The following is a 22,664-nucleotide window of genomic DNA, read 5'->3' on the forward strand; positions in this document are numbered from 1 at the left end:
TTGACAGCTTAGTCGACAGCAAATAAACCCCGTGATGGCCTGGCGTGATGTTTGAAGGGAGCACCTAGGGTTCTGCCACCCTCCATCCATTCTTGCAATAAAAAAAAAAATTTTTTTTAAACAAAGAACTGCTTCTTAAGACTCAGGTGTAAGCTGAAAGCTTGCAGACTTTTCCTCTGGGCCAGAACTCAGCAAGGAAAGGCGATCGGGCAAGCAGATAAATGGATGGAACTGAGGTCCCGAAAGCGGACTTCTGCCTCTCCTGCTTTCCGCCTCTGGGCCAAAACTCAGGGAGAAGAGGTGATTTCGAAGGCCAGTAAATCCTGCAAGTGAGGTGCAGAAGCAGATGTTTGCCTCTGGGTCTCGGGGGTCTCCGTGGGACCTCTCCTTTCCCAAAGAGCGTCACGGCAGCTGCAGGCGGAGACGGGCGGGGGGCGTGAAGGGGGCGCGGGGTCCCGCGGAGGCTCCGGGGGGCGACGGGCAGGCGAGGAGCCGCCCCGCGGAGCGAAGAAAAGCCCTTCCGGAGCCTCCAACCGCCCCCGGGTGGGAACTCCCGGAGGATGGAACCGCGCAGCGGGCGGGCTTCGAAGGCTTCCCTCCGGTCCGCCGCGCCCTCGCGCTCCTGCCGGACAGGTGGGCGCCGGGCAGCCGCGGGGAACCGCCCGGGCCGCGTCGCCGGCGCAGGGCCGGCCGTGGGGGGCCGGCGGTGGGGCTGGGGGGCGCCGGTGTGTCTGCGGGGGCGGAACTTGCGGGTCCGGACAGGAGAGCGGCGCTCGGGGCGCCCCGCGCGAGGTGCGGTTCGCCTGCCTGCGGACAGGTGTGGGCGCGTCGGGCTGGTGCCCCGCGTCGCGAGCGCCGGGGGCTGTTTGTGGGTGCAGAGAGGGGTCCCCAGGTCTGGCTGCTTGTCTCTCGGGGGGCGCGCCGGTGCCCGCGCGTGGGGCGTCTAAGGGGGGCGGGTGTGTGCATCGGGGGTCCCCTGCCTGTGTGTGTGTCAGGATGTGCACATCTCGGAAGTAATGCAGGGATGCGTGTATCTCTGGGGGAGATAAATCTAATACCAAATAAAAGAAAAGAAATGCGTGTGTTCACGCCTGAGGGGCTTCCTCTGTATGTAGATCGGGAGTCGTGTGTCTGTGGGCCTGGGCCTGTGTGTGTCAGTGTTTGTAATATCACCTCATGGATTTGGTGATAATTTTAGGCGCTTGCGTTTTCACATGGAGGTGGGTCTCTCTGTAAGTGTATATGGGTTCACGGGTCTGTGTGGACCCCTGGGTTTGTATGACAAATGTAGGGAGGTGTTTTTTCACGCGGAGTGGCTCTCTCTGCGTGTATACGTGTCCGTGGATATCTGTCTGTTGCATCGGTGTTTGTATATCATGTCACAAATGTAAGGCTGTGTTGTGTGTATGGGTACATGGATATGGGTACGCATGTCTGTGGATATGCGTGTGGATACGTGTGTCTGAGTGTACCTCAACATCTCTAGCTTCTGGCCAGCCTGAAATCGGCCTCAGTGACACTTCCCGTAACACTTTCGGCTGACACCAGAACCGAAAAGATGAGGCTTTATGGACTTGTTTACAGAGAAGAGAAGGGATATGGCGTGAAAGATAAATGTTCGCAACTTTAGAGGGGGGGGAAGAGTTCCTAAATGTGTTTATACTTGGGATGAAGGTTGGAAGTCACTTCTTTATATAGTTCTTTTCTCTTCCTTCTTCTTTCTTACTTTTCCCGTTCTCCTCTTTTTTCCTTCTTTTTCCTTGCATTTTTTACTCTTTCTCACTGTTTTCTTTAAGTTTAGCTGGTATTAGATTTTATTATTATAATCAACATGCTTAATAAGAAATTATATATATTGAAAAAAAACCAACTTTTGTCCCTTCACCAAGGAATAACCAAGTTTCCCCACTTTGTGCCTGTGCGACACCCGAAATGAAGTTGGCTTATTCGATCCTGCAAGGATCCTCAGGACCCCTCTGAACCGGCCACTTCTGATCTCAGAGGCCTGATGAATTCTTCATTGCCCCTTTCCAGTCCCCTCCAGGTAGGAAAATCTGAACTTTTAAAATGACCTGGACATTATGGGTTTACTTTCAGGATGCATGGATTAAACCTAGAGATTTGTACTGGACTGTCTGCAGGAGGGGGTCAAAACATTGCATAGAAACGAGGCACAGAGCGATTAAAATGGACCATAATGCATTTTAATAAATACACAATTTGTCATAATGCTGTACTACTCCTTCCCTAATTCCCTTTTCCTCCCACTTTAGAACCTCGCCTCCGAACCAGAGAGCGCCACCATTCAGGAACTGAGGAAGGAACGCCAGCTGTTAATTGCAGAGCTGAAAGATCGCGATAAGGAGCTGAATGACATGGTTGCCGTGCATCAGAGGCAATTTTTGGCTTGGGGGGACGATCGCCAGAAAATACTGACCCTGGAAGAACGAAACAGCAGGTTGGAAAGTAAGTCTCGCAAAGCCTCGGCCAAGGAGCTCAGCCAACGTGGCGTTTGTATGCCCATATTACAGATCGTAAGACTGAGGCTGATAGCAGCTTGCTTAATCATGGGCTTGGGGCCAAGATGAGATTGGAGTTGGCATTCCCTGCCTCTTCTCCATTTCAGGGGGGTGGATAAAGGGGCTTGCAAGTGGATGATCCCAGCTTTGGCTGAGAAGTGTTTTGGGACCCCAGACTCGGGCACCTCGTTTGCTTGTTTGGTCCAACCGATGCGGCTTGGCAACGGCACAGAGAATTGTCCTGCGCCATGGAAATGCTGGAACGTTACGGACCGCAGGACCCGGGTAGAACCTTTGCAGGGATTCTCTCACAATAGCCAGCCGCCAGCAGCGCTTCCCGATCCAGCATCACTGCGCTGCGCAGCTATGGCGGTTTTTTTTGCAAATGGAAGGCCTGTGGCTGCCCTGCGTTGAGCCAGTCTGTGGGCGCCATTTTTCCAGGCGTTTGCTCACTTCGTGCCTCTGGGTCACGTTTTGGGAATTCTCGCAATGTTTCAAACATTCTCGTGGTAGTTAATCCGAGGATGATTAGCATTTTTTAGCAATATTTTTAATTAAGGTAGGTACAGTGGGGTTTTTTAGACATAATGCTGTCGCACACTTAATAAACTACAGCAGTGCTTCTCAGCCTTGGGAAGATGTGTGGACTTCAACTCTGGGAGTTCCCAAGGTTGAGAAACACTGGAGTACAGTATAGCGTAAACATAACTTTTATACGCACTGGGAAACCAAAAAATTGTGTGACTCGCTTTATTGCGATATTCACTTTATTGCGGTGGTCTGGAACCGAACCCACACTGTCTCCGAGATATGCCTGTACTATGTAAAATCAGTGATTTGATGCTCTTCCAACACAGGGATATAGGTATGTAATAGAGTAGTTGTATTTTCTTACCATCTGTATGTAAAAGCATCAAATAAAACTAGCTAAGGGGCACTGAGGTTCCTTCACAACCCCCCCCCCACACACAACTGTGCAGTTTAACAAGGAAGAAACATGGCAAGTAAAACAATCTGAAAACGGGCAGTGAAACCGGGATGTGTGTTCCTTTTGAGAATTATTTTTTTCCTTCCTTCCTTCCTTCCTTCCTTCCTTCCTTCCTTCCTTCCTTCCTTCCTTCCTTCCTTCCTTCCTTCCTTCCTTCCTTCCTTCCTTCCTCCCTCCCTCCCTCCCTCCCTCCCTCCCTCCCTCCCTCCCGTCTTGTCTTCTTTCTCTCTCTGTCTTTTCTCTTTTCCCAATATTTAAAAGCTAAATCTGCTCCTCACTGGCCTAACTTGTGTGCATCAGAGTTTTCAGCTGTCCTTTTTAAACAGAGATGATGATGATGACGATGATGATGATGAATTAAATGTATGTGCGGCCTGACTCCCAGCGACTCTGGGCGGTTTACCATTGTTACGAGATCGGATCTTTCCCCCCAGATGAGCTGCACAAGAGAAATGAAATTATAACCGCCCTGACCAGAAGATTAAAGGTCCTGGAATCCCAGCAGAATGACCACATATGGACGCTTGAAAGCACTCAGCAGAAGCTCCAGGAGTTGTCTCAAAAAGCATCCAGTTCATCCTTTCAATGCCAGACCCTCGAGGTAGGGGTATTATTATTATTATTATTATTATTATTATTATTATTATTATTATTATTATTAAAATGTATATGCTGCCTGACTCCCAGCAATTCTGGGCGGTTTACAAACTGTTCAAAACCTTTAAAAACCCTAACCCCAACCCTAACCTACCGAGACAGAAAGAAAGAAAGAGAGGAAATGGGGGCTTCCGTCACCCTCTCCACGTCTCAGAGCCCTTTGCAACACCAGCAAAGTGGGGTCCATTTGGATCTGGGGGGGCATCTCCTTCTCTGGAGCAGGGCCTGCCCTCCATCCCGCACCTGCCTGCCCGTTTGATGCCAGGCGAGAGGGGAGAACCTGCAGCCTGTGCACCCCTCGAACCTCTTGCCATGCTTGCAAGAGGGGGCTCCTTTCGCCGTAGAAGAGCTGCGTTGTCCTTTGGGGGCCTGTGGCTGCCCTGTTTCGGGGGGGGGTGTCCTTTAAATCTGTAGATTTTCTTTTCTCTTTCTTAGGAGAAGAACCAAATCCTCGCCAGCTCCGCGATGGACCTGTCCAACAGAGTCACCCAGCTTGAAGCCGGGGAGCAAGAGCTGCTGACAAAGTTAAGGCTTAAGGTATTTGCTCCGGTCCCTTGGAATTGCCCTGCCTCTTGGGGGTTCAGAAGGCCCCGAAGTAGATCCATCTGGTTCTTGATCAAGGGGGAAGACTTTCAGGTGCGTCTGAAGGTCTTTCTTCCTCTTAGGGAGAAGTTCCTTTCCTTTCCTTCATGATGTGTGATGGAATGGAATGATGAAGGCCAGGCTCAGGGAGAAAAACATTTTCTTAGCTCGCCGGAGGACCGTGGGAGATACAAGAGGATGAGACTGGCACCTCCCTGAGGAATTCAGTGTTGTGGCTGGAGGACTTTGGGAACTGGGGTTTTAGTCTGGGAAGATTGATGTCAGGCCTAGCCCAAGGAACTCCAAGAGACAGTGCAAATTCAGTCCAGTTATGTTTATTAGCTACAACCTCTAGCAAGAATCTTCCCAGACTGAAACCCCAGTTCCCAAAGTCAGCCAGCCACAACAGTGTGAATTCCTCAGGGAGGTGCCAGTCTCATCCTCTTGTATCTCCCACGGTCCTCCGGCGAGCTAAGAAAATGTTTTTCTCCCTGAGCCTGGCCTTCATAATTCCATTCCATCACACGACGTGACATTTTTCTCTCCTGCTTTACCTCCTGTCCATACGGCAGGTTTCTCAACCTCAGCGGCTTTCAGATGTGGGGACTTCAACTCCCAGAATTCCCCAGCCAGCCTCCCCAGAAGTCCCCACATCTGAAAGCCGCTGAGGTTGAGAAACCCTGCCATAAGGGGTCAAGCAAGGTGAGAAAAAATGGTTGGGGAGGAGGAAGGAGAAGGAAAAGGGTTCAGTTCTCCGGCCACCTGGATAGAATTGAAACTGGCGCTCCCCTTCAAAGGATTGAGCGGAACAGCCTTGGATTCACACTGGACCGTTTCCAGAACTCAGGAATCCGGTAGCCCCTTTCCCATCTAACAGGTTTCATTAAAAGGCACCCACTTTTAGGAAGCTGCAGATCTTCTTAAAAGGCACAGGCTGCAAATTTTATTACTGAACTGGCATCAGCGGGTGCCTTTTAATCAAACAGATGACTCTGAAAAGGGGCTCCAAACCCCTTCTGATTTTGGGAAACCGTAAATCCACAGGCCTCTCCTCTTGCAATGTCTACACCGCAATGTCTACACCAGCTCACCGCCCTTGCTCAGAGGGAGGCAAAAATACCTTAACTTTCTCCTTTTTCGATCTGTTTTACAAGCTGTAACCTTCAAAGAAAGGATGGCTGTGGTTTTATTCATCCCTGGGAATTTTCCCCCTTCTTTTTCTTTTGGAATGCATTATTTTCACATTCATTTTACTGGCCCGCGCGCCGCCGCCTCCTCCTCCTGATGACTTTCCTAAAGGAGCGATTTATTCTGTGGTTTTAATTTAAAAAATGCTGGGTGGGGCGGTGGGGAGAAATAACAGGATCGTTGCAGATAATTCAGAAACTTTGGGGCGGCTGATCAAAGTACAAGATGCAACTCCAATAAAAGGAGCATGAGGTCATTTCAGAGGTCAGAATGAACGCTATTAAGCACTTAACTAATGAACTGCTTTTTCAGATAAGATCCTTGCTTTTAGGCAAAGTAATGCCCCGCACGGCTTCTTGTTTTGTTTCGGAAGGATAATGAAATACTTGAAGCAGCCAAACGTATTGCTGAGGTTACCAGTAAATTTAAAAAGCTAGAAAGTGCCTTGCATGCAGCCAAGCTAGAAGAATCGAGTATCAACAAGGAGAAGCAGAATTTTAAACTCAGGCTAAAGGAAGTTATGTTGGAAGCAAACCAACTAAAAGGTAAATTATATTTAGAGTGTGGCACGCAGGAGCTTAAATTTGAAATGCAGCGAAACGGGAAGTTAATCAGCTTGATTATTTTTAGGTGATGAATCTAAACAAAAGTTTTAGATTACCCAAGACACAATAGTCGCTTTTGCAGATGTGAAAGAGTGTTTGGCAATATGCTTGTGAAGACTCTCCATCGTATGTGGATCATAGAAAAGACCCAGAATTTAATACCCTATCCAGAGCATAGTCTTAACAGAAGTTCTTAATATATGGAGGGCTGTTTTTATATAATGGTAATGGTAGAAGGTTAAAATAATAAGCCTGCAAATGTTGTAATTTTAATAATAAAGATGTATTCGGATTGTTCAGATGAAACAATTCCCATCTGGTATTGCAGTGGAGAACATTCTGTTTGAACACTTGGTTTATGACGTATGATTGTTTATTGCAGATTTATTGGTGATTGTTTGAGAAAATATGAAGTGATCATTCAGGGGGTTTGCTGTTTCTTTTTTTTAAAGGGGATCTCAATGAAAAAACAAAAGAAAACAGTGCACAGAGGGAAGTAATTATGCAGCTCAAGCAAGAAAGTACTTCTTTACGTAATCAATTAATGTTTACTGGTCAGTAACACTTAAGGGTTGGTAAGCCCTGAATTAATTGCCCCTGATGTATTGCACCCTTATGGTTTTCCTTGTTTTCTGTTGGTTCAAAATAATCCTTCTTTTTGTTGTACGCCTCTCTGAGCTGTTTGGAGTGGACCCAGAAATGTCAGTGGTGGAAATAAATAAAATTAAGAGCTCTCTCACATGTTCAGTCACAAAAACTCAACCAAAGTAACCCTAATCAAGCTGAGTTTACTGTAACCCTAATCAATTAATGTTTACTGGTCAGTAACACCTAAGGGTTGGTAAGCCCTGAATTATGTAACCCAATAATTAGGGTTATTGACGGCGAATGCATCCATTTGGTCTTTGAGTGATCTGATTAACGGTGTTGCCCGAAGACAGGGAAAAACTCACTGAATTGTTCTACTTTTTTTTTTTAATTTTAACGTCACCTATTTGACAAAACCTTGAGTCAAACTTACTCAGGCACAATTCAGCTGTTTCACAGCTGGAGAAAGTCATTCTGTTTTCTTCCTTTCCCGATGCTGTGCAGAGGAAAGGAAAAAAAATATATATATTGGTCTGAACCCCTCTAAGAGAATGTCTTTTAAAGCAACTAGGGGATGTAAGAATGATGCTTATTTATTGTTCCGCCATTTCCTTCTGGCTTCTGGAAAACAAACGACTTCTCCACGCCTTGCCTTCCTTTCCAACAGCCCAGATGGTGAACACGAAAGACCAGCTGCTTCTCTCCACTAAATCCAAACAGCTTCGGACTGACACGGAACTGAACAACCTGCGACAGGTTTGACTCCCATTTCTGGCTGTTGGGGCCTTTTCTTGTGCAACGTGGAGCAGAAGGAAACTGCAAGGGCAAAGCGGGCTGCTTGCAAATCGTGCTGAACTTGTTTGAAGAACCGGGGTTTGATCCTGGGGGGGTGTTCCGTCTGGAAACAGCTTAATTAAGTAAAAGAAAGAATGCTGTGGGTGGGTGGGGGGGCGAAGCCTCTGCAAGCAAATAGATTCCTGTAGCTTGTTTTTACCTAAATGTGGGTATGGGTATCTACAGACCCTTGTGGATTATTAGGTACCTTGGGGAAAATCAGCAAGGGAGTGGTGGTGTTGCAGCCACCTTGGCGGTCAGGAGCATCTTCCCAACACCTTCTTAGTTGTTGTTGTTGTTGTTTTTGATAAATATATAATTTTTATGACAACTTTTAAAAAAAGAAGAGAAAAGCGAATACGAACTAGTATAAAGTAAAGAAGAAAAAGAAATGAAAGAGAAAGCACGAAGTGCAAGGAAGGAAAAAAAGTTAAAGGAAAATAGAAAGGAAAAAGGTGCAAAGCAGCGCTTCCGATATTCTTTGCAGCAGTTATAAGTACAGTTTGGTTTTCCAACATCTCCAGTTCTGATATTTGCATCCTTCCCCCGGCAACGCCTCCTGGCCCCAACGGTCTTTCAGGTCCTCCACTGTTCTGTCTTCCGTCGATGAAATGGATGAAGGGAACTTGCTTGAGTTGGGAAAGGAGAGCGATTAAAACCCTATTGTGGGTCGAAATAATAATGTCACCTTGCCTAGGAGTCTCCGCAATGGGGAATTCCTTGTGAGACGGTCCCCCACACTTAAGTTAGGTTGCCAGACGGTGGGTGTCCTTCAGCTGTGGTGGTGGACCGGTCCCCCTCTCTTAGCCTGGCCTGACCGTAAGAATAAGGCTAATAGGAGAAATCAAAACATTTGTCAATGGGGAACGGCCTCAGAAACAGGTTCCAGAATTCACTGGAAGAAGGGTGCATCTCGACATAAGACATTAATGAAAAATGAAATGAAATGAAAATGAGCCACTACTTTTCCCAGAAACTTTTTCTGGAGGATATAAATAACATTCTTTTTTCAATTCATTTTTCATCCTTGGAAGTCTCTGGGCAAGATGTCCCAGAAGTAAAATTTCTGCGTTCCCAAGGGTGATTGGTTGTTCTGTCCTCTGCTGCCAGATCTGTATGAAACAGCAACAGGATCTGCAGTTTCTGCATTTCAGCTTGGAAAGTTCCCAAGAAAATATACAGAAGCACAAGACAGAGTTGCAGGATGGAAGGTACGCAGCTTTGCTGACGGGGGTAGTGGGAATTGTTTTAAAGGAGGTTCCTGCAAGTCCGCAGCCAGGCTGGAGAAAAATAATTCAGAATATTAATTATCATCTGATGCTTGAGAGCTGGCTAAGAGAGGCAAGAGAGATCAGAGGCTTAGATACTAGAGCACCGTCAAAAACGTCCATGAGACTAATTTTGCTCTCCATATTTAAAATGTAGAACATCAGCTCCCTAGAAGGCTGAACTGCAAACATTATTCCCTTTTTAGTTTGGTGCTGGGTTACCTACAGGACCGTATCTCCCCCCAAGGGAACACAGCCACTTTGATCATGTGGGGAGAAATAGCTGGCTATCCCCCGTTTGCAGGACGAGAGGGGGACCAAAACTCAGAAGCGCTGCTTTTCCGTGGCCCTCTGGAGTGACTTCCCACTGGAGATCCACCTGTCCCCAACATGATCCGAAAAAAGTTGAAAAAAGCTTTTGCGATCTGGTGGCCACATATTGCTTTGGCTTTTGCAAAATTTTATCTATCTATCTATCTATCTATCTATCTATCTATCTATCTATCTATCTATCTATCTATCTATCTATCTATCTATCTATCTATCTGGTTTATCTCCACCCATCTCCCCCTAATGGGGGACTCTGGGTGCTTCACAAAATCCGTTAAAACAATAAATATATCCAAAATCACATAAAACATGAAAACAATACAAAACGTTACCAAAAGAGAAAAACTCTGACGGTGCACTTAAAAGCTGCGTTTCTTTGGTTATTGTGTTTGCTTTGTTATGGGGAGCCACCGAGCATCTTTTAGGATCGGGGCGGGATATAAATCTGATGCACCAATAATAGTGTGGCTGTCAGCAGGGGGGGATCTATGGGGTGAGATCTTCCCCTCCGTACAACTGATTCGTTTAGAAGTGCTAAAGATTTGGAGAAAAGCTACAGGGATCTAGAAGACCCTCTGGGGCGACGGGGGGGTGTTGGCCCACTTCACACCCTTCCCGGTTGTCTCAGTGCGTAGAACACGCAATCACAGTCTTGTTATAGGAAGGAGGATTCTGGCTGAATGTTAGGAAAAACTTCTAAAAGCGAAAGCGATTTGACAGTGGAACCTGTTCTCTGGCGAGGTGGAGGTCTTCCTTTTCTCGGAGATGCTCAGGCAGGAACCAAATAGGGATCCTTAAAGTCCATTTCTCTGCTCTGCAGGAGGTTGGGATGTGACCGCCCAAAGCGTCCCCTTCCAACCCCAGGATGACAGTATAGATCACAGCAGAAGAGAATAGAGGTAGCTCGGGGCTGAACTGTGGAGTCCTGGCCCTACAGCAAGTGACTGCGTATAAGCAGGGAGAAACCCCACACTCACCAGCCCTGACGATGTTCCCCAGTCGGGTCACGAAATGTCCACAAGCTCTGAGAGGACCAAGGACTCCAGAGTCCATAGTTACCCTTTAAGGGCAGCCTTGACGACCCTGCCTCCTTCTTGTGCTGTTTCTAGCCAAGGAATGGTTTTGTCAGATCTCGAGAGCAGCAGCGACCGAGACTCGTTCTGCGGCGAAGTCAGTCCGAAGATACACCGCCAGGCCATCCGCCTCCCCGACCGCGTCCAGAGCAGGCAGCGGGAGAGGCGGCTGCCCACCGTGCCGCACGTTCTGGAAGGGCCGTTGCACCACCCCAGATGTCTCCGTAGGGAAGTGCTGAACCTGAGCAGCCCCGGGAGCGCCGGGGAGGCAGAGAACCGGCTGGCCGCGTGGCCGGAGAGTCCCCGGAAGTCTGAATCCAGGGAATCGGCTTCAGCCCTGGAGTTGGGCGTCCTTGCGCCGTTGCCGAGACACGAACGTTGGCTTGACCTGAAGTCCTGTGCAGCGCCCTCAGACGGCCCCGCGCTGGGGCTCTTTGACAAATCCGGTGGGGATCGTGCGGGCGCATCTGTAGACTCTGCTAGAATTGCACTTGGGCAAAGCCCCTCCGTGCCCGCCAGTCCGGGGAACGCGGGTGAATTAGGCCGTGGTGGCGCCTGCAGCCCCGTCAGTCAAGCCACCCTGTACCGGGCCCTGAGAAACCGGGAGCGGGTGAGGATATTCAAGCCCACGGAGAAAGGTGGCGGCGGCTCGTGGGGCAGAGAGGTATCCCAAAGCCCTCTGGACGCTCCTGAGCTGAAAAGGTTCGTATCTCGGCTGAGCGTAAGGCTGTTTGAGGTTTGCCTACCTTTTCCTGGCCAGGATTCCGATCCTGCCTGGGAAATGTAGAAAAGCAGCGATCTGTTTGCAAAACCGCGTGGCCAGCTTTCTTTGGCCGTTGGCGTGAGGCTACTCAAAGCACAAAAAGGGGGGTGTTATTAAACATGCAGTGGGGGGGGAGTCAGTTTCCTGGCTGGCCAGTTTTTCTTTTCAAAACAAAGGGGGTGTCACTTGCACTGAAGCTGCATTTCTCAACCTTGGCAACTTTAAGATACGTGGACCAACTCCCAGAATTCCCCAGCCTGGCTGGGGAATTCTGGGAGTTGGTCCACGTATCTTAAAGTTGCCAAGGTTGAGAAACGCTGCATTAAAAATGAGATAATGGGTAAGACTGCTTTGCAAGGGTAGCTAGTTCGTCATGGTGTTCCCCAGTTCTTTAACTGGGGGGAAGATGGGGAGAGAATTTAGAATAGTTTCCTGCAAACTAAGTTACTCATGAGCGTCAGATATGACTGCGTTGCTAGAATCAGCTCTGAAATCTTAGTCAAGTTCCATGATGATGATGGGTGGGGAATTCTGGGAGTTGAAGTCCGCCCATCTTCAAGTTCCCAAGGTTGAGAAACACACCAGTCTGTGCTGGCTCCGGAAGACCCTTCCTGTTCAGTAGTTTGGAGGTGGCTCGTAATTATGAGTGACTGTCCTTTGAGCAACTCCGGTTTACTCTGAAAAATATTCTTTGAGATGTTACACCTAACCACCCATTGAACAGATTCCAGTCATCTGCACTTTGTAGATTGTAGGCATGACGCCGGTGCCGTTTCAATGCCCACCGACCCCGCCTGGCATTTATCCGATTTTCTCAGGAAACCAGCTAAACAACTATTAATAACCCTGAGATTAGTGCTGTTACTGATGACGATGATGATGGTTTCACAGCGACCACGGAGCGAGCCTGCACGCTTTTGACTTGGATGTGCCGCGTTTCACATCGACCCAAAAGTCAAAGGAGACGCTGCCAGGCCCAGACGGTCCTTCAGAGCTTCCGGCACCCAGCGGGTGTTGCTACCCTTCCCTCCGTCAGGTAAGTATCGGTGACTGAAAGACAGCCTGGCCCCAGGACGTTCTGGGGCTCTTGATCCAACACGACCTGCCCCTCTGGGGAGCATTTCCCCAAATCTAGCTCCTTTGCAGCCACACACAGACACACACACACACACCCAAACACATCCTTCAGCTGCTGCTATTGCTGATGTTAAGGTTCTGGCTGCAGGCCTCTTAATCCAGATTGGAATTTCTGCCTCCTCTCCTTTGGTTCGCAATCTGGACCAAGCTGCTTCTCGGCCCGTACCCAGCCCTGGAAGACCCACAGGGTGTGATGCCCGCCTCCCATTTCTTCCATTCCTGAGAGCTGGTCATGGAGGTGGTCTGGGGCCGTCCCGCCGAGCCACTCTCAAATTTTTCTCCATTTGCTCTTAGCGAAGACCGTTTGTTCGCTCATTAACACAATTCATTCTGACTTTTCTTGGACGGAAAATTCCCAACCCATTTTTGTCCTGCTTCTTCCTAGGACGCCTGCTCGCCCACCAGCAAGCTGCAGCGGGTGTTGGCCGCATCCCGGCAGATGGTCACGGACCACGAGCTCTGCGCTTGCTTCAGCCCCACCAACAGCCTCCGTACAGTATGGTTTGCCTTTCCAACTGGTTTGGGGTGGGGGGAATCCAGGGGGGTCCAGAACAGCAAGGTGCTGGCCGCAACGGGGTGACGAAAGCTCCTCCTGGTTTTGGTGGGCGTTTCTGATGACCTTTTTATCGTGACTTCCTCCACCATTTCCATCGGACATCCCTGGGGGGCAATTAATGCAGGACAGTTTCCCCTCGTTTTGCTTCGCCTCAATCAAATGACCTCAGCCAGGTTCGGACCTGGGCTGGCTGAAGCTTGACTGCCTTCCGATGGGAACAAAAAGAGGGGCGAGAAAAATAAATGTGCTTTTTGCGGGTGGAAAAGTCGGGACTGAAATCCAAGCGGAGGAGGGTTGATACCAGCATGCAAGGGATTACGAAAAGACAGGCCTCGAAACCTCCTTTCTCTTATCTCGCTTTCTCCAGCCTGCTTTTAACTATTGTTTGGTTTCAGTGCTGTTACGAATGCGAGGTGGATGAAAAAAATCTCAAATATGGATCTGGGAAGATGCAATGCCGGTAGAAATACGGTGATTATTGGCTGTTAGTTCCTCAAGGACGCGATAAAGCTCTGTTTTGCTTTTGACAGGCGGAGGTGGGTCCCGAATCCTTTTGCGAAGGGAAGGCGCCTGCTGAGGAGGAAACCGAAATGAAACTTTCTCTTTTTCCTTGAACATCTCAAGTAAGTTTTCTCTTCCCCTTTTGGCTCCTGTTTGTCTTACTCGGACAGCTGAGATCTTGCGGGAATAGCAGAGACACGGCTGTGAATCTGGGTAGCCTTACAACTTCAGGGGCATTGGCCAAGCAGTTTGCAAATCTTGGCGGAAGAAAGTATTACCCAGAGCGTGTGATATTTGCCCGTGAAAATGCAGAAAAGAAACAGTTCAGTTTGGTTCCCCAAAGCCAGCAGTGAAACTATAGCCAGGTTTGGCTTCCGGGTGGCAGAGCGAGACCCGGGCCCTGAGGAGCCACCCGGCCGCAGGGCCTGAGAAAACGAGAATGCGCGCATTTTGAACCCAGCTCTCAAGGCCACCGAGCGCTCGGCAATTTCAGCAGATTTCACGTCCTGCCCATCCTGACGGTCCTGATTTTTGAGCCGCCCAGGAGAAACGTAATTGGAAACTGCAGGAATGTCAGCTGTTTGCGGAGCGATGGGAAAAAAAAGTTTGCCGGCCCTGATACAAAGTCGGTTTTGAGGGAGGCAACTCGCCGGGTGAAGTAAATATTGTTTTAAAAACATCCCCGAGGCTCGGACTGGGAGTGTTTTTCCAAATGCCCAGAGGCGTAGAACAGCAAAACCTGAAACGGATGGGGAGTGTGTGGTGTTTCACCTTGTTTTGCTTCCTCAAAAGTGGACTTTTTTTAAGACCAGCTGTCCTGTATTTTGTCTACAACAGCAAGGAAGACTCTCCTCTCGATGGCGGCACGTCACCCGCGGCCGTCACCCGCAGCTCAGTCCTCTGAAAAACCCTCGAGAGAGCCCTGACGAAATGCTGGCGGTCATTCCCTGAAAAATACACACATTTTTTAAAAAATCAGAATTATGCTGAAACGAATAAACACGATTTCTAGACGAGCTCAGCCTCGATTCACTGCCAGCCTGTTTGTTGAAGTCGCTTTTATCTATAATTTTATATAGTTGGAAAGGTATTTTTGGGCCTGGCTCTGTTTTCCGACAAGCTATTTGCGGGTTGGAACAAAAGTGTGTGTTTTCCTTCCGTGTCTTTTAGGGGGGGAGCCAGGCTTCCCGCACGAAGGACCGTGCCCTCCATTGCTGGAATATAAGGAATGGTATTTGCACCAGCTATGATTCACCGGGTGGAGCAGGGGTGGTCAAAAAAGTCGAGATGGTGGCACCAAGGTGCTCCACCTGTTCTTTTCCGTCTCAGCTCGATAGCCATGAGGACTGGCATTTTGAAACGGGCGATGCCAGCGCCCCCCCCTGAAAACCGCCCCCCTTTCAGCCACTGGCACCTTGCAGAGAAGTGCATAAACCGGGTGCTGTTTCTCGCTAGACGCCTTGGAGCTTCTTCCGCGACAGCCACCAGTTAATCTGGCTCCTGCTTCGGGTGCTTAGCGGAGGGGCCGCCAACGGGCCCTGGCTGGCGTCCTCCCCCCTCCCCGCTCCAGGCCGGGCACCCCCACTGCTCTGAACATGGGCAGACCTCCCCGGCCGCCCTCCCTCCCTCCTGCCCCCTGGCACAGCCCCCGTGCAGACTGAAAGCGGAGGAAATCGAAAGGATACAGAAAGTGGAAGGGGAGCTGAAGGAGCAGGCGAGGGGGTCTCGCCACCCGGGCTGGGTGCTTTTAGCAGAGACGCGGCCTGGAGCCAGGAGGCAGCTGGCAGGCGGTGCCAGGCAGCCTTGCTTTGTCTACACCAGCATTTCTCAACCTTGCCAACTTGAAGAGGGGTGGACTTCAACTCCCAGAATCCCCCAGCCAGCGATGCTGGCTGAGGGATTCTGGGAGTTGAAGTCCACCCCTCTTCAAGTGCCCACGATGGAGAAGCACTGCCCCAAAGGGAAGTGGAGCCCAGCCACAGCCACCACCCACATCTCGCGAGCCAAAAACGGGGTTCAGCCTGGCGGAAAAGGCTCCTCCGGGCTCCTTCGCCCCCCGAGGCCTGACGCTCCAGCTCCGGGCTTTCCCCGCGTTGGGTCCGGTCCCTGGAAAGGAAGCCGCGGCGCCCGTTGGGTTCCCGCGCGGCCCTGGTCCGCGCGGCGCCCGAGCCTCCCCAGGGGAGGGCAGTCTACCTGGGGCTTGGAGGCAGCCCCTGGTCCTCGGCCCCGGCCGGCCTCCCGCAGCGGCCCGAGGGATCCCGCCCGGCGGGTTCGCGCAGCACGAGCTACTCCCCACCCGGGGGGGGCCTTGGCACGGCCCTTCCCAGAATCCCCCCTCGCAGGACTCAGCGCGAGCCCCGGGGGCGCTTAGCGGCCTCTGGGCCGGGAGGCCGCCCCAAAGCCGCCGCCAGCCTCCGGGCCGCACCGGGCTCCTCGCGCGCGGCGGAGGGGCGTGGCCCGGGCGGGGGGAGCGGGCGCGGATTGGCCGCCCGGCCGGGGGCGCGGCGCTTCCGCGGCCGGCGAGTGGGCGCCGGCGAAGGGCGTGGCCGGCTGGCGCCCCGCCCCCGGGCGCCCGGCAGGCGCGTCCGCGGCGGCGAGTCCGGGGCCGGGCGGCGGCGGGAGCAGCGGCAGAGCCGAGCCGAGCCGAGCCGAGCCGGGCGCGGCGCCTTGCGCGGCTCCATGAACAGCATCCGGAACGTCCCGGCCCGCGTGCTGAGCCGCCGCGGCGGCCACAGCCTGGAGGCCGAGCGGGAGCAGTTCGACAAGAGCCAGGCAAGGCGCGCGCGCGCGGCAGCAGGGCAGACCCCGCTGGCGAGTCAGCGCCCCCCGGCAGGAAGGAGGCCTGCCGCACGCCTCCGCCGCCCCCCCCCCACGCTTGCAAGCCTCCCTCCAGGCGTGGTCGCCCCCGCGCCCAGAATCCCCCTCATTCCTTCCCTGCCCCGGGTCTCGTCCAGGCTGCCCGGGAGGGGTCCCTGCCCCAAGGCGAGCCCCCCTCCCGCCCCCTCGAGTTGGGGCTGTTCCTTTGCTGGAGAGCGCCCGGAAGGAGAGCCCGGCGGGAGGGGGAGGAGATTAGGATAGGTCCCATGGAGCATCTTTCCCCCCTCCCAAAATGAAAGGGAGCCCGGTTGGGGGGCGGGAAAGGGGTCTGTGGGGGGCAGACCCTCCAGAGGGAGGGCAAGCAAGCAAGCAAAGCCGCCCAGAATGCAAGATCTCTGTTACGACTATTGTTAGGGTTGGTCACACAGTCAGCCAGATGTTTACACTGGATTATTGTTGCTGCTGCTGCTGCTGTTATTAAGGATTGTGATTTCTGGTCACGGGCGACGGGGAACTTCTCCTCTGCCGGCGCTGAGTCTTCGGGCCCTTTGGGGGCTGCCTGGAGCCAGGTGGCTGCCATCTGGGGGGAGCCCCCGTCTCTGCCCCCAGATTGGGGAGAACCCCAGAGAGGGAAGCGCCATTGTCTGAGCCAGCTGCAACTTCGCAGCTGTACGTGAGCACAGCTGGAGGCCGGTCAGGAAGGAACTGTTTCTGGTGCTGCTTGGCAGGGTTGTTATTTCTGGGTGTTTTCTTCGGTAATGTGTCGGTATTTCTGCCAACCGCCTGGAGGTGCGGTGGGAGACCGACTCGTGGTGGGTCGGAATCCGTAAATCGTCCGATTTTTCAGGGAGGGAGAAACCTCCCTTCGGACCTTGCCTGGGAATTTCGGTTGTGCAAAAGCGCGCTGCTGTTAGAGGTTGCGTTCCTATGGTGTTCTCCATATATGTCCATCTGGGTCAAATGCACGCAAAATATGCGCAGCTCTGACCGATGGGGGTGGCCGAATAGATTTTGCACCTTCAGCAGCGCCTTGGTTTGGATGGGTGGCCCTTTGGGGACCTTCCGATCCCTGTTTTCTTCCTGGAAACTTGGAATCTGATATTTTCGATAGTGATCTTCCGGTAAAGACTCCGCTCTGGGGCATCAGAAACGCTCTGCTTCCTGTTGAACTTTGCAAGTTGGTTTACGTTTCTGGGGTGCTGCTCCAAGGGGTGCGTGTCCCTGGATAACTTAATGGTGGCTTGCGAAGGGCTCTTCATGTCCTGGAATTCCCTCTCCCGGGATTCCGTCTGGATGCCGTGAAAGGGGAATGCGGTCTGCACATGCTTAAGGGGTCCCCGTGGCTGTCATCACGCCCTGGCCACGCCAGTAACTGTTCTGGCATCTCCCTGCCTCTTCTGGCTGCGTTACGTTGTTTGGATCAGGGCTTTGAGAAATGGGTCCAGTTTGTTCCGTTCAAGAACCATTATTATGCTTTTAATAGGAACTTGCACCGCTTAGATTGATCACGGACACGTTTTTCAGAGCTTGCTGCCCGTAGAGCTGAAGATAGGAAGGAAGCAGAGTCTGCAAAACATTTCTGCCACTATGAAACGTATTCCTTTTTACTTGGGGCTGGTTTCATAGAAGTCTCAGTTTGGATTTTTCCCTTCCTGCTCAACAGACAGGCTTGATTATTTCTCTGGAGTTTCTCCCTAGAGACTTCCGCTCTTGATTTCTGTCAACCAAGGAGTTAGGAAATAATGTGGAATCGAATACAATAATTCTTTACTACACGCAGAATCCTCTCCATTATCCGAAATGTCTCAGAAGGCACCAGGTTGGGGAAGACTGTTTTAAACTGTAGTGCTTTTAAAACTGAATTTTACAGGGAGGTTCCCTTGGTTCAAAACATAGTATTTACTGTCTCAAGATGGCCCTTTGAAAAAACCAGGAAGGAGATGTTGATCTGACTTCATGGCCACACACCCTTGTGCTGTTCACAGCTGACGCCGCCTCGACTTTTTATGCGCGTGGACACAAATATCCAGACGTGGGGAACAGACTTCCATTTTTAAAATCCATCTTCCAGTGAATTGGGAAACTTTCTTGGGGTTTTCATTCTCACGTGCTCTCCCAAGAGCCTCACGTTCCATCAGACAAACTTACACAGACCAAACTTCTGTTTTTCCTGGTTATTCTAGCAAATCCGGTTTGGCATATGCCAAGACTTGGAGAGCTAAAAAAAATCCACTGTAGGTTTGATCAGACAGGCTGTTTGTTAAACTGCATAGCCTTGTTTGGAATAAGATCCTCCCCCCCCCAGCTGCTGATTTAATTTTTTTTCTCAATGGCTGCGCCCTTTTCAGCAAGTAAGGAAAACCTACATTTCATGCCAGTGCTGCATTCTAGTAAAACACCCACTAAAACCCTTTGTTTACTCCAAGGTTGCCAATCGCTTCTGAATTTGCTTTCTAGCAGGAAAGTATTATTATTATTATTATTATTATTATTATTATTATTATTATTATTATTTGCAACGTTTGCCTCAAAATACCTGGTCTGAGATTTATGGCTCTAAGTTGCAGATTGGAGATCGGTTGTCTTACAGCCCAACACATTTATTTAGCTATGAGCCCTCCCCCAGTCTGTGTGGGATTTCCCTGCAAAATGTATGTAGGAGGTCTGTTTTAGCAAAACATTCCAGTCATAGCCTAAATACCCCAAACTTCATTGTTGGTGCTCCTATCCAATTATTGGGTGGGTACGTAGGTAGGTAAACCTTTATTACGGTCTTTGACCAACATGTCAATTGGTGGGGTGATCATATTCCCTTGAGAATAATCTTCTTCTCCTCCCCCTCAGGTTTAGAAGAGAGATTTGGAGACCATTCCAGTGAGGAAAGGTTGTCTCCCCCCCCCACCCCACAAAGTTTATCTCCTATATAAACACATCTTTAGTGCAAAACATAGGAAAGTTTTATAACTGCTGGTTAAAGTCAAGAGAAAGTTATGAAATCTCTTGGAGGTGAAGGAACCCTTTGAAGCCACCAAGAATGTGGAGATGGTTGTTCTTTGGTCAATTTTGTGGCTTCTCAAAAGATCTGGCCTTTGGCAGTCCTAGCCCTGTTTTCGAAGTTGCTTTGGCCCCAAGAAGGTATGTATGTATATACGTATGCATGTGAGTGCATGTGTACACATACGTATTTGGCAGCCCTACGTCTAAGCAAGGCTTTCAGCATTGAGCTGAAGGAGCCCCATCTAACGCTCACAGCTGCTGTGTGAAGGGTGGGGTTCTCCTTCTTAAGAAGGTCTATTTTTTAGACGTTCCCATCCCATCGAGTCTTTATGACGGCCGTTGGCCAACCCAAACTAAGGTCAAAAGCAAAGATCAGCCCAAATGTATGTTGGCAAGATCCAGATAAAGCTGAAGGCCCGAATCTTCCCAGCGACCGGAGACCCCTTTGGTAGACCCCGCAAGACACAGCCCAGCCTTTGGCCATGCTGAGGATCCCTTTCAAATCACCAGCAAGTAGAAATCTGACTGGGCTCCCACGGGTATATTCCAAAAACTGGTTCTGGGGTTAACGATTAACTTTGAACCATATGGCCTGCCTGATTGCGAGATTGCTGGCGTTATCTTTAGGTAGGAAAGATTTCTGACCAGGGAGCCTTTCTTCGTCCTGCCCGGGATATTTTTCTGCCTGGAAAGGTGTGACGCAGCTTCAACCAGCACGCTGCTCAGGGCCCATCAGAGCCCATCAGCGGCACATGAAACAGCCTAGAAGGACCAGGACCAGGTGTGTTGTCCTCTCCTGAGGCAGAAGAGAACCAGAAGGACCCCCCAAAAGATAGATTTGCAAGCCAGGCAGCTCTGCATGATGGACACTGAAATGTTGGCCAAGGTGGTCTTCTTGTAGGTGGGTCTGGCCCAGCTGTGGGTGTCCTCCAGCACTGGAGGAGCCCCGGGGACGAAGAGAAGCTCCACAACTGAGGGGAGACCCAGTTTTTGCCATAGCTAGCAACAGCAGAGAAAGCACACACATTCTAGACAAATCTCTGCTCCCATCCTGTGTGTGTATTCTTTCTCTTCTCCAGCATAATGGAGCTTCCTACATGGAAGCCCAGCACACTTGTCTCCAGTGCCTGCCAAACACGCAGCCTTTGCTTTTTATTTGGAAATGGAAACTGAAATAAGCATTGTTCCGTGGACATCATTGTAGGTTGACTCATATTTAATTGCTCAAGTTTGAGCAGCAGGAAAGGATGTTGAAGCCTCTTGGTTGCACCCATCTGGTTCTGTGTGGGAAGACCTACAGCACACCCAGGAATGGCATCTTTATATTTCAGCTCGACCCACTTTGGATGCCTTGGTAGGGTTGCTATCAAACTTTCTAGGCCAGGTTGCAATCTTCCCGGGGTGTTTTTGGGGGCAGTTTCACTCATCCCGGAGTCAAATTAAAAGCCACGCAAAGTTCACACCAAACCTTCAGAGTCATCGGCTAATTTTCATTCTCTCTCTCCTCTGTGGCTAAGAATCAGGTGTCAGAGAGGAAATGAGATCACTGTGAAGGAAACGGCATTTTCAGAACTGGGAAGCCTCCAATACGGGAACTAGAAATACTTGTTCAGCCTTCAAGAAGAGCTCTTCACGTCTCCTGTACTTTATGACTTCATCTCAGTGGCTCCAAACAATTTCTGAGTCACTTCCTTCTTTCTCCTTCCTTTGTTTGGAAGCTGGAAAGAGGATGGGGGAGATGGCCAGGCAACTTGACAGTTGGCATGGAAAACATGCTTGGCAGAAGGTGCTCAGATTTGAAAACACAATGGCCCAGGATTCGGCAACACAATGGCCCAGGATTCGGTCAATTGAAGAAGGAGTTAGCTGTGGTCCTCCTTCATGGGCTTTAGGGGTGACTGTGGGACAGATCATTCTCCAAAGAGATTATTAATTGGTCTGGTGCAAAGTGTCCGTGTGTCTGGGGGAACCTGGTTCCTCCAAGGATCCTGTTCTCTTGGGGGTGGGGGAGGCAGGCTGATGTCCTCCAGGTGTTTCAAAATATTCCATCAATCTTCTCCCACCATTTAGGGCTGATGGAGATGGGAAGTCAAAAGATCTGGAGGACTCCAGGGGAGCTACACCTGTGTGGGATGGTTGTAGCAGGAACTTTCTAAGGTTTCAGGTATAAGGGGAACTGCTATGCTGCTTATACGCTGCCCTTGCTAAGCCTCAGAGCAAATTAATATTTACCTTTTCTCTGCAATCATGGTCGCCTGCTTAAACAAAGATGCCAAACAGCAAACATGACACAATCCATAGGCTACCTAGCCTTTATCTGGGGTACACCCTAGAATCACCCTAACTACCTAGAAGACACTTAAGCTGGTTACTAATTTGACCTGGTTTTTGGTACGCACAGTATGTTGAAGTATAAACTAGCCGTGGCTTAAATTTACACACACACTGAACCACCAAAATAATGTAATAATCATAACCAAGCCAAATGAGGCAAGTAGGTTTGTAGGCAAATTAAACGTGTGGTGTGATCGTAGAGGGCTGTTTAAGCTCGTATGGAGCACATGGGAAGCAGAGGCATCTTCAGAGTCACAGGATACGATCGGAACTCATGGAATCTTTCCAAACCGCTGGTTGGCCTCCTTTCTATCTTCTTTCTACCCATCCTTCCAGAAAAGAGCGTTGTCAGATGAGAGCATCTGAGATGATCCCTAGTCCCCACAAAATGTTGACAGCTGCCTCCAGAGAACCACAAAAACCGTCAGGCTCTCCTCCTCCTCCTCCTCCTCCCTGGTCTTCTGAACAAGCTTTGGTTTGCCTCAAGAAGCCAACTTTCTCAGCCTCCAAGACCTGGTTGACTCCCACCCTAACGTTGTGAGATGCTGTGGTGTGAACTTAGGATGTAGCGGGAAGGTGTTTACCACAATCAGATTGTCGGTCAAGTTAGAAAGGTTGTGAAGGAACCTCCCTTTAGTCGAAAATTAGCCCAGCAAGGAACAGATGACTTAGGACACCTTTCTTCCTGTCAGAGCAGTAGGTTTTCCATGGGGGGAGATTTTTTTACGCAGTGGGGTGTTTGAAAGGGCCTACAACATGATGCAGAGAATAAAATTCCTAGTGTGAGGCCAGAGAGTTTCATTAAGGAAGCTGGATGGGAAAGGATCTGTGTTTTCTCCAATCTCCCAATTCTGCTAAAAGTGTTCTTCTGTGCTTTGCACCATTACGGGCTTCCATGTGCAAGTGACGGAATGCCAGGAATGTTGG

The 22,664-nt window shown here is 50.3% G+C and overlaps 2 protein-coding genes across 5 annotated transcripts in view; both read left to right on the top strand.

Moving 5' to 3' along the window:
• The first annotated feature begins 250 nt into the window (after positions 1-250).
• CCDC62 (coiled-coil domain containing 62) lies at positions 251-14,621 on the top strand. 4 transcript variants are annotated; one of them, XM_088135229.1, is made up of 14 exons: positions 251-792; positions 1,890-2,044; positions 2,274-2,466; positions 3,942-4,108; positions 4,600-4,701; positions 6,308-6,479; positions 6,992-7,093; positions 7,795-7,883; positions 9,072-9,172; positions 10,669-11,334; positions 12,287-12,431; positions 12,918-13,028; positions 13,619-13,711; positions 14,427-14,621. In XM_088135229.1, exons 2-13 carry the CDS (start codon positions 2,009-2,011, stop codon positions 13,700-13,702), a joined length of 1,968 nt encoding a protein of 655 aa, XP_087991355.1. In that variant the 5' UTR covers positions 251-792; positions 1,890-2,008; the 3' UTR covers positions 13,703-13,711; positions 14,427-14,621. The 4 variants fall into 4 exon arrangements, with proteins under 4 accessions (XP_087991355.1, XP_087991356.1, XP_025031172.2 ...); XM_088135230.1 differs by having other exon boundaries at positions 251-633; XM_025175404.2 differs by having other exon boundaries at positions 251-2,044; positions 12,918-13,023.
• Positions 14,622-16,149: 1,528 nt separating this feature from the next.
• Positions 16,150-22,664, top strand: part of HIP1R (huntingtin interacting protein 1 related) — a 34,875-nt gene continuing 28,360 nt past the window's right edge. Inside the window, exon 1 of the mRNA XM_088135233.1 lies at positions 16,150-16,361. Within this exon, the coding sequence (XP_087991359.1) occupies positions 16,269-16,361 (93 nt within the window). The 5' untranslated portion in view covers positions 16,150-16,268. The remainder of the gene's footprint in view (positions 16,362-22,664) is intronic.

The sequence above is a fragment of the Python bivittatus genome, unplaced genomic scaffold (assembly GCF_059951505.1).
Source record: "Python bivittatus isolate LINGU-HERP-01145 unplaced genomic scaffold, Pbiv_v1 ctg000100_np1212, whole genome shotgun sequence".
In the NCBI taxonomy this organism is placed as follows: Eukaryota; Metazoa; Chordata; class Lepidosauria; order Squamata; family Pythonidae; genus Python; species Python bivittatus.